An 11,867-nucleotide genomic window follows, 5' to 3' on the forward strand; every position below is an offset into this window, starting at 1 on the left:
TGTTTATTATACCTTCCCTTTTATTTCAAGAGTCACGGAAGTGATATATAAGCACACATTGAAGTATAGAGAGTAAAAAGGAGAAGTTCCCTTTTATTCTCCCCCAAATACCACACCCTTCCATGGGGATAAGCACCAGTAGCAGCTTCATACATACCCTTCCATACCTCTCCCATTACCTGCAATTTGCTTTTTTCCTATTTTTCCTAATCTAAACACATCAACATAGTCTAATAATTGTTCTTATTATTTTCACCTTATGATAAGGAATTTGAATTCTGGAGTGACACAGAATTTACACTGTTAAGTCTGTCTCCCTTTGCTTCTTTACTCTCCTTCCTATTTCATTCTACTTGGGTCAGATATGAATTATCTTATCAAATGCCAAATGGACACCTTGCAATCCGGATCATGCTCTAAAGCTATGCTCTCCAGTGGAGTGGCCACTACCCACATGTGCCTATTGAAATTTAAACTAAAAATAAATAAAACTTAAAACTCAAGTTTCTCAGTCCCATCAGCCCCATTTCAAGGGCTCAATAGCCACATGTGATAGTGGCTGCTGTATCAAACTGCACAGATTCAGAACATTGCTACTCTAAAGACTTAATTTTATTTACATAAGAGCTAAATATCCTTTGATAAGGCTTTTCCAAAGTTTTATTCCTTTTTGTAGGTATTCTCAAATTGTCTCCATCTGTAGGAAATTGCAAGGTTACCCAGGAACCTAATGCTTTCTCCTAGCTTCATGTGAATTTTTTTATTCTTCAAAGTCTAGGGCCTTAGGCTGTTTAACTGTAACATTTTAAGATCTCTTTTCTGCTGGAAATTGCTAATCTTTGTTTTGGGTTTAAAAATTTAACAAATAGGTGCCTAAAAAGGGAAAGGATTTTTTTTCTTGAAAAACAGCTCCAATGTGGAACTCCAAATACTCTCAATAAGCATACTGAGTTGGTCTTTCAGTTTCAGAAAAGTTTTCTAGAATTTTTCCTGATTATGAGTTACATGTTCCAACCTTTTGTATTGTTGTTGTTCCAACCTTACTTTTTGAACAAGTTGTATACCCTCAATCCAGATACATCAGTTCTATTGCATTATTATTTGTCTGTTGAATTTCACTACTTTCTCATATATTTCGCTTTCCTATTGTTCAGATAATCATTCACACGTTAGCTAATCCACCAACACGTAGTATTTCTGATCTGCTTGGCACTACATATTTTATAATGTTCTTTTTTATATTCGAAATGGTGAATTCTGAACATTCTCAATGGCTTCTGCTCTGCAATCTATTTAATCTCAGCCTGTAACTGGGAATTCTTGCCTTTTCTTGATCTTTAGTATCACCTACTTTCTCTGCACTATGGCCTCCTTCCTGCCCTGTACTGACACCACCTATATTTTTAGTTCACTTAAAAAAAATGTTCTGTCCATTCCTTTCTATAGCCATTAGCTGTCTTACCTGTTTGAATGCCATATCAATTTTCTTCTATTTGCTTGAGTCATCAAGCAGGAAGGCCTGTGTGGGTGGGCTCCTGTTTCCTACAGGATCCCTCTTCCCTTCTAACGTTGTGACATTAATTACACCCAAGTTCCCTAGTTTACCTCTGGTTTTCAGTGTTTTTGAAGCTACTTTGTCTGAGGTTTGTTGTCATTTTTGTTTTTGTGAAATATCCCCACTATGACTGCTCTGTGAGAAATATCCCCACTATGACTGCTCTGTGAGCATTTCAGAGGTCTCTTTTATAGGTCTGTTTTCTCAAAACAAGTCTTCAGAATAAAGGTAGTCTAAAATGTACATTTAGCTTGTGTTTCAAAATTTCCTTTTTAAATTATTATTTTTGAGAAGTTAGCATGTTTTCACGAGGAGGAAAAATATTACAGATGGTGGTCATGTCCCCAGACAAGTACACAAAAGTAAACTTAACCAATGATGTTCCTGAAGCATACTACCATATTAATACTACCATATTAATAATGCCAAAGAGGGGTGGGCACCTGGGTGGCTCAATCGGTTAAGTGGCCAACTTCGGCTCAGGTCACCATCTCACGGTTCCATGAGTTCAAGCCCCATGTCAGGCTTTGTGCTGACAGCTCAGAGCCTGGAGCCTACTTCGGATTCTGTGTCTCCCTCTCTCTCTCTCTCAAAAATAAATAAACATTAAAAACATTTTTTTTTTTTTTAAAATAATGCCACAGAACGTAACCTCCAAGCATCCCTATGGGAAAAAAAGCCATCTAGGGGAGCCTGGTGGCTCAGTCGGTCAAGCATCCAACTCCTGATTTCAGCTGAGGTCATGATCTCCCGTTTGTGGGATCACAATATGAGCAGCATGGAGCCTGCTTGGGATTCTCTCTCTCTTCTCTCTCTGACCCTCTTCCCAGGCATGCACGTGCTCTCTTTCTGCCTCTCAAAGATAAATAAGTAAACATTAAAAAAAAAAAAGTCATCTACCATTTGAGGTAAACAGACAGAAAAACTGGCAGGAAGACAAGCTGGGAGCCCCCTTCTTCTTATGGACACTACATGTTCTTAACATTTTGCTTTATTTTATTTAAAGTTTTTTTTTTTTTTTAACGTTTTATTTATTTTTGAGACAGAGAGAGACAGAACATGAACGGGGGAGGGGCAGAGAGAGAGGGAGACACAGAATCGGAAGCAGGCTCCAGGCTCTGAGCCACCAGCCCAGAGCCCGACGCAGGGCTCGAACTCATGGACCGTGAGATCGTGACCTGAGCTGAAGTCGGACGCTTAACCGACTGCGCCACCCAGGCGCCCCAACATTTTGCTTTATTTTAGAGAAATAATCAAAATCAGCTTCCTGAATATGTCATTAAAGGGTCTGAAGGCAGTTGAAAGATGAAGCACGATGAGTCAGAACAGATTACAGAGATGGGGCTTGGAAGATGGTAGTAGGGTAAGAAGACACAACAAAAACTGTCCACTCTCCTCCACTGCTTCTCTGGAACTAGTTGTGCCACTGCAGACTCAGCCCTAGACAAACTCTAAGAAAAGATCACAAGTGAGACTGGGGTGTTTTCTTTCTTTTCTTTTTTTTTTTTTGTAGGTGAGGGGGTTCCAAACAATAGAAGGATCTGGAAGGGAATGGGAAGAAAAGGAATTCCTGTGGTCCAGTAGGCATTCCCAGCTGGACAGTGGTAGGTAAGTGATATATATAGTGATGTACATATGTTGATGACGTTCTATTTCAGTCTCAACAATTAATGTCTTTGCAGAGCCATTCTTAAACCACTGGAATCACACTGCCAATCACTGAAGTATATCCAATCATGAGTATTTAAGTGTCTTTGCTATAATTATAGTCTTATGTTAACTGAATCCAAATTCTCTCAGAAATAATTTTAAACTGTCATAATACAACATCAATCTACTAAATTCTAACCTTTAACTCAACTCTAACAAAGCTGGAAAGGCAGTCTATCCTTATCAATGAATATCACAGATCAAAAACAGAAATGAAGAAGAAAATTTACCCACAGCTTATTATAGATGAATTTTTAAAAAATTGATGCAGAATTTACATACCACAAAATTCACCATTTAAAGTGTACAATTCAGCAGTTTTTAGTACATTTGCAAGGTTGTGCAACCATCACCACTAATTCCAGAATACTGTCATCACCTTAAGAAATCCTGTACCCATTAGCAGTCACTCCCTATTCTGTCCTCCCCACAGCCCCTGGCAACCACTAATCTACTTTCTGTCTCAATGGATTTGCCTCTCTGGACATTTCATATAAATAGAATCACATAATGTGTGTTGTTCTGTGTTTGGCTTCTTTCATATAGCATAATGTTTTCAAGATTCGTCTGTGTCATAACATGTATCACCAATTCATTAATTTTATGGTATGGAAATTTGTTTACCCACGAATGACATTTTTAAAATATATTTTTCCTACATACATTAATTAGCTCTCAGGATTACTCAAGATTCAATTCAAGACACACTATATTCATTCACTGACCTCTTGGCTCACAAGATTATCAGTATATTTCATCTTCTGTCAATTTATAAATCATTTCAAACGTTGTAATTTTGGTTGTACTGTGTTTCAGTGCCTTGGTAAATACTTACTGGGCTTTCCACCTAGTACCCCTTTTTCTAGAAATTAGCCCTTCCCTCCAACTTCTGTATGGTTAATATGACTAATTGCTCCTGTCTACCAGGTGACCAGGAATGAGAACCTGATTCAAGCTGGACAATTCAGGCCCTTCACTGGGAATGTGGAATTGGGAGCAGGTAGGATTCTATTTCTAATTAGTTGCTCCCTTGTTTGCAGGAGCAATAGTCTCAGAAGCTTTTGGCTATTACCATTATTTGCCATGTAGATTAAGAAACCAAGAAAATTAGTGTGCAAGATGGGAAGAAAGAATCAGAGACAATTAAAGTGAGAACAGCAGACATAAGAGTGCCGCAAGAAACCCTGGGTTCCCTGAAGGGCTCTGGGTGCATCCTTGTCCTTGGATTCCATAGGACATCTTACAAACTTATAAAAAAGTCCCCTTACGGTTCAAGTTGGTTAAGGAGGTTTCTGTAATCTCCAGCCAAGAGCCCTAATATAATCATCTACCCAACAAGACTTTAAGTTCTCTATTAGTAAGGGCTCAACCTCCGTGGCATACATTACAGCAACTCAAACACACACTTATTTAAATGATCACCTGTGGAATAACTTGCAAAAGTATCTATAAAATACACTCAAGACACTGTCCAACAAGCATGCAAAAACATCAGGATTTGTGTTCATTTTATAAAAAAGATACATTATCTTATACTGACTCAGTATATCTATACACCCATTTTGCAAGACATTATTTAATTTCCTCAGAAGCAAAATCGTTTACTTTATTATACTACTTCATCCCATTTGCACTTGCCTGGCATATGTTTTTAAATCTTTTGAAAAGCATTGTGTTACATTTTCCTAAAAAAATTTGAAGTTTGTTGCAAACAACAAGTAATCTCCATTTGCTTTTTAAGCAAACTCCCACAAAATCTACTAACACTCAGCATGCAAAGATACAAGTAACCTCATTTATAGTAGTATACATATACAATGATATAATATTATATATACATATAATATTATATATATTATATATATATATACATATACGTATATTACATTACTCAGCCATAAAAAAGAAAGAGATCTTGCCATCTGCAACAACATGGATGATTTTAGAGAGTATTACACTAAGTGAAGTAAGTCAGGTAGAGAAAGACAAGTACCATATGATTTCACTCATATGTGGGATTTAAGAAACAAAACAAACAAGCAAAGAAAAAAAAGACAACCCAAAAAACGGACTCTTAATGAGAGAGAACAAACTGATAGTTACCAGAGGGAAGGTGGGTGGGGGGAAGGGTGAAATAGGTGAAGGGTATTAAAAGTATACTTATCACGATGAGCACTAAGTAATGCACAGAATTGCTGAATTATTATATTGTACACCGAAACTAATACAACATTGTGTATTAATATACTAGAATTATAATTTAAAATAAGGCAAAAAATGCAAAAGAGACAGAGGAAAATAAAAGTCAAAGACACAGGATATTAGGAAATAAAAAAAAACCGCCAACAGACTCTTGAATATAGAGAACAAACTGGTGGTTGCCAGAGGTTGGGGGGAGACGGGTGAAACAGATAAAGGAGATTAAGAGTACACTTATCTTGATAAGCACTGAGTAATGTATAGAACTGCTGAATCACTATATTTCACACCTGAAACTATTAACACTGTATGCTAATTATCCTTCAATAAAACAAAATTATAATGACATTCAGCATACAGAGGTATAAATGAGCAACCTCCCTGGGATCATTTTCTCCTTTTCTCCCCTTGCAAAAAAGATATATTGTCAAACACTAATAATTCCCATGAGGATAACTAATCTGTACTTCAACAACACTGTGCACACGTAATATATTCTAGGATGCAGGTGGAGTAGACATGAAATAGCCTTTCACCGACCACTCAGGAAACGCACTTTTCATAAGCCTGCTCTCTTGCCCCAGGCTGAGGGGTCTACTGCCGTGACTGACAACTACACAGCTAATTCCCTGCTATTCCTGGGAGCCCTCACTTCATTTTGCAGAATCCTTTTCCCAAAATTAAATCCAGGATTTGTCATCTAATTGGTTCTGAGTGAGGATAACAGAGATAAAACCAAAAATCCAAAATGTTTTCTTAAATCCCTGTTCAAAATTCTATAGGGATAAATGAGCTAATCCTTCAAAATGTAAGATTTGGTTCCTGAGTGGATTTTGTGTATAACATATTTAATGTCACTACCTTCCCTGAGACATACTGAAATTTTAAAAATTATACCTCTATTATTACAAAGTCTTACAGAGATAGAACCCCTTTAAATTAATGAAATATTCTAATTGGGCACACCTGCGTACTGTGTCAAGCACTGGGGCAAGTTTCTCATGGTCCTGGCTCCAAACTTGCTTCTTTACAGCTTGAGAGAATTGTGCTGGCCAAAGCTCTGAGAGGCAAGGTACTACTTACTTTGGCTCTTTCCAAAAAAATTCAAAACTCGAAGTTTAACAAATGGCCCACACAAGGATTTGCTGAAGTTTCCTCAGACTCAAACTGTTAGGGCAGGAAGGGGCTTTGGAAATCGACTTTAACCTAGTTATTTCAAATGAGAAGAAGCTGTGGACAAGAAGTAAATGACTTGCTCAAAATCACAGAGTTAGTTGGTAAAACAAGCAAAGTTACAATACGGGTACTGGATTCACAGCTGGAAGCTCACTTTTCCATACCATCTGCCTAAAACATGTACATATGGACAGTATTGAAACCTCTGCTGAGAGGGAAAAAAAATGAAAACAACTTTCTGCTTTCAAATGTGAAGGTGGGAGCTTAAGGTGTTGCATGTCATTTCCTGGAGGTGAAAGGTAATAACCTTCCAAATGACATGATGGGCTTGTCCTGGAGGCTAAGTGAAATGAAACGGAATACCAGATCTTTGTTGCAACCGTAATGAACTATGCGCCCAAAGCTACCCTATACCTCCTTTTCCATTAACAAAGCTTATAGTCCCTTTGGCCAGAAGGATGGGCTTATATCCTAGATCTGGCTAATCAACTAACTCACATCACAGGCAAGAGTGACTGGTCTAAGTAAGGTCAACCAGAACCCTTCCCTAGAACTTCTCCATGTGGAGAAGGCAGTCTATAGTAGGGGAGCCTTAGACCAACATTCAAAGAGAAACAGACATAAACACAGATGAGAGGTGGAAAGAGTCTGACAAAGTCCAATCCAATCCTGGGGTCTCATAACTGAGCTGGTCCCTTTGATTCTGTAAGTTAACCCTTTATTTTTATCAACTATAAAGCCAGTAAATTCCTTTTTTGCTCAGAATAGTTTGCATTGAGTTTTTGTCACTTGCCACTCAAAAACTCTAACATATACTGAACACAGGAGACAGGACTAGATACGTGTTATTCTTCATACAGGGAAATTAATGAACATTTATTTAAAACAATTTTTTGATGCATTTATAGAGGCTCTACTGTTTCTTAGACCTACCATTCCTAACATCCTACACTTACCAGCTTCACTGTTTCCATCATAAGCTGGCTGCTGAGAGTATCTGAGTTTGCTAACACTTCCCTAGGATTTCCCTAGAATTAAAAACAATCCTCTTACAAGCTTGTTTCATTTGATTTCCAATAGAAGTTGGATGTAAAATATATTCCAGGTAATATAAATTCAATGAGATTTTGCCTTATCCAGAATGTCACAAAGATAAATCTGGTCATCAACATTATAGTATGCTATGAGGCAAGTTCTCAAATTTAAAGGAAATCCAACAGAGTTATGGCTCCTTCAATATAATTCAGTAGCGTGTTTCTTATTTTATCACGATGGAAACCAATAACAACAACAAATCTGAGTACCTACCTCCAATAAGGCTCCAGTTTGGAAGAATTTCAAAGGCTTTTCAATGGAATAATAAAGGCTATGATAGCTACCCTTAGCCAGGTATGCTCTGACCAGACCAACTGCTATAACAAGCCACCTGTGAAAAAGAGGGAAAAAAAAGAGCCATTAGAGAGAGAGAAAAAAAAAGTGGGGATCTGAGGTAATTGAAATTTGGCAACAAAAGATACTGCTAAAGGTGACCTGAAGAATCAGCATCCTGGATTTATCAACTATGGCCCTCAAATGCCAAGCTGTAATGCACCACCACCAACACCCAACCAAGAGTGCTCTGCAAAAGCACAGTGGCACCTCACCCATCTGGAGCTCAGCTTTCTGGCAAACTTGCCTGTTGAGAACAAGGCCAAAATGAAGAGAATAAGCTAAATTGGTCCTTGAGCAGCTAAATTAAGTGCCAGAATGTCTAAGACAAGAGAAAAAAAAAAGCTGTTACAGGAAAATTTTAAATGGCCTGTGCAGTCAGAGGGTCTGTAATAATAATAGGGAGGAGAAAAGAGGTTTTAAACTATTGTCACAAGTATCTTACAGAAACATACCTATACCCTATTCTTTTAAAATTGCAAATGAAATAAGAATAAAAGGTGGGTTTTTTAAAGAAAAAAGGATTTTTAGCTCAATTTCCCAAAATCAATTAATCCAGATCAATACAAAACACAAAACAGGGAAACACTTAGGCCTATCACTGGGAATGTTACATTTCTGTTGTGTCCTTCTCAAAAATGAATTTCTCAGGCCCTGTAGTTTTTTGTTAAGCTCCATAATGAAACAAATGGACGTTTATTATTAAGGTATGTCTCCTTGAAAGCAACAATAGGTTTACCTAAATAATGTACAATCTCAACCAGGCAGTGGGATATATGATCTATGTTATTTCCAGAAACTATCATACAAAGACATCAAATAAGAATTTGTAAAAGAAATGAATTCTTGAATGGTGTAACTGTCTCAACATTAGCAGCCTAAAAAAAAAAAAAAGCCTACTTTATTCTCAAAATCCCAATTTCTCTTCTTGGCTTAAGACACCACTCCCTACTCTCTATCACCTAGGAATAAAGGCTTCTTTCCTTTTTCCCCAATCAACCTTAAAATCTCTTTCCAGTCCAATACTTTCATTAATGCCCTTGCTGATAAGAATTTACATATAGATATAAATACACACATATTCCAGAATGTTCTTTTAAAAGTCACTCTGTGACGATTTGTGATAAAGAAAACTTGCATCTGTAGTATTTCTTCACTGGCCTGTGAGTCAAGAGAAATAGATTCTAGATATAGATCTCTGGCTAACAAGTTCCATGATCTCAAGCTAGTCAAGCAAGTCACCATCTCTTTGAAACTACATTTCAACACCAGCCATTTCTAATAAAACAATCAAGTCCACAAACCTCTCTCTATATATATTTGGGTGAAAAATGCAAAGTGCTGAAATGCTAACATGACATTAGCATTTTTAAAAAAGTGTGTGTGTGTGTGTGTGTGTGTGTGTGTGTGTGTGTGTGTGTGTACATATTTGCTTGTATCAGCATGTGAAGATGTGAAAGCATCACAAAATTAGCTGCCTCCAGGGAGGGGATCTGGGTGGAAATGAAGGGTGAGAGGGAAGAGTTTCACTGTATGCTCTTAGGTAATATTTTGAATTACACACCTGCCAATGTAGTACCTATTTTAAAAATAAATAAAACTAGATGTTCACCATAGAGTTCTTTAAACTTTTCTGCATCTTTAAGTATTTTCATAATAAAATGTTAGGGAAAATCTTTTATAAATGAATACGAATTAAAAATACGTAACAGGGGCGCCTGGCTGGCTGCTGGCAGAGCATGCGACTCTTGATCTTAGGGTTCTAAGTTTGAGCCCCACCACGTTGGGTGCAGATCACTTAAAAATAAAATCTTAAAAAAACAACAACAACAAATAGTCTGATCCTGTGATCTTCCTCACCAAAACTATGGGATCAAAGAATTGGAGGAACCTTGGAGCCCACCTAACCCAAATTCTTTAGTTTTACAGATGAGAAACAGAGGACAAGAAAAGCAAAGTGATTTATCCAAGGTCACATAGCTAGTTAGTGTCAGAACTAGAACTAAACCTGCTGAGGCAAGGGATGGGCTGAAATGAGGGAGAAACAAGAGAAGGTAAAACCAGTTTGGAGGGTCTATTGCCCTCCTCCCCAATTCCTTCTTCCTTACCCCAATCCCTCCTAAAAAGTCTCAACTCATCTAAAGCACAGCTCTGCTCATGTCACTGGTCAAAAACTTTGAACGCTTTTCCACTACGTTTCAGACTAAAGCTCAGTCTGGATTTTGAAAACAGCCGCCTAAATATATGGTCACTCTGCAGCCACAGCTCCCTCCACTCCCCTTGGGGGAAATGGCTCGCATTCGTGACTTGCCGCCAGAGCTCTCCTCCGCGCTGCAGGATGGCCGACCCCTGGCCAGCCCACCCGTCCTTCCAAGGCCCTGGGGACCAGCCTCAGGGCGGCTTTCAAACCCGTACCCTCTTGGTGCCCGGGAACTCCAGCTCGGGCACACCCAGTCCCTGAGAACTTGCTCGGCCCCTCGCCCAGACGGGAGTTCCGGGCAGGCACCCGGGCCGGCTCAGCGCTCGGCTGCCCACAGTGCCCCGGAGCCCGGACCCAGACACCCACCGCCCGGGCTGCGCTGCGCGGGGGCCCGGAGGCCCCGCCGGCCGCAGAGCCCCCTCCCCGGCCAGGCTCGCTCCCCGCCTCCCCGAGCCCTGGCCTCACCCCGCCGTCATCACCACATTGTAGATGACCAGGTACGCCGTGGCCAGAGGCCCTGGGCCCTTCTTTTTCCGCGCGCCGCCAGCTTCGCCGGCTCCGGCCCGTCCCCCCCCACCCCCATTCCCCTTTGTCGCTGCAGTAGCCGCCGCGGCCGCCATGTCAAGGGCCCCGAGCACGCTCTCCCTGCGAGAACACCACCGCCCGGACTCGGCACTGAGAGGAGGCGGAGGGAGGGACGAGGGAGGGGCGGGGCCGAGACCGTGGGGCGGAGCCAGAGGCAGCGCCCACGACGGCCGCCATCTTGGAAGAGGGCAAAGACACTCCTGGCACCCCCCCGCCCGTCACCTCCCTTCAGACGCCAGCGCCATCTTTGATCACCGTAATCACCGCCTCTTTTTGCGCTCCCGGTTATAACCTCTGGAGCCATTTTGGGTTAGGTCAGTGTCGCCTATGGCCTCCCTTGCCAAGCCCGCAGTTTCTGCCATCTGGATGCTTCCTCGTCCCTATTCTCTCACCTATAGCCTCTGCCTCCATGGTGGATCAAGAAAATGATGCTTTCTTTCTCCCTTCTCATCTTGCTTCTTCCAGTGGCTCTAGCGTCACCGCTATGCACGTGATCTAATAACCTGCCATTTTGGGTCAGGGTAATACAGACGAATATTGCTTCCCATCAACCCCAGGGACCAGTAGAGAAGAGCCTTTATGGCGAGTGCGCTCTGCTCTTTCCCCAGAAGCCAGCTTGAAGGTTCAGTCTCTGAAGGTTTCTGCCCTGGCTTTTAAATTTCAAGTTACTGGTACAGTGAAAGTCAACGAGAAGTGTGTCTTTTTTACTATCCGACTGAAGTCGCACGTGTGGCCAAGGATCCAGTGTCATTTGTGAGGGTCTGGAAGATTCAAGTGCATCTTCCCACCCAAGCCATGTGTGCTCACCTGTCGCCAAGGCGGGACCACGACGAGGTGATTAGGCGGTCAGCTAAGGGTGAGGTGCGGAGTGGAGCGAGAAACTTTCCACCCACAGTGGTCAAGAACAGAAGGGTGTTGGCTTAGACAGAAAACCTGTCCGCTGAGGGAAACAGGGAAGGCTTATGGAAACTGCTTCAACCATCTGATCCTACTCGCTCATTCATTGCTTTTTTT

At 40.6% G+C, this 11,867-nt stretch overlaps 1 protein-coding gene across 2 annotated transcripts in view; it reads right to left on the bottom strand.

Annotated features, from left to right (window-relative positions):
- Positions 1 to 10,918, bottom strand: part of HACD2 (3-hydroxyacyl-CoA dehydratase 2) — a 111,364-nt gene extending 100,446 nt beyond the window's left edge. Inside the window, exons 1-2 of one of the 2 annotated variants that reach the window (XM_023260229.2) lie at positions 10,734 to 10,903; positions 7,949 to 8,066 (exon numbers count right to left, since the gene is read on the bottom strand). In XM_023260229.2, coding sequence (XP_023115997.2) covers positions 7,949 to 8,066; positions 10,734 to 10,888 — 273 coding nt within the window. In that variant the 5' untranslated portion in view covers positions 10,889 to 10,903. Of the gene's footprint in view, positions 1 to 7,948; positions 8,067 to 10,733 lie in introns of both variants that reach the window. The other variant, XR_006585105.1, reaches the window with a different exon arrangement.
- Between the last annotated feature and the right edge of the window lie 949 nt (positions 10,919 to 11,867).

Source organism: Felis catus, chromosome C2 (genome assembly GCF_018350175.1).
Source record: "Felis catus isolate Fca126 chromosome C2, F.catus_Fca126_mat1.0, whole genome shotgun sequence".
NCBI classification, from domain to species: Eukaryota; Metazoa; Chordata; class Mammalia; order Carnivora; family Felidae; genus Felis; species Felis catus.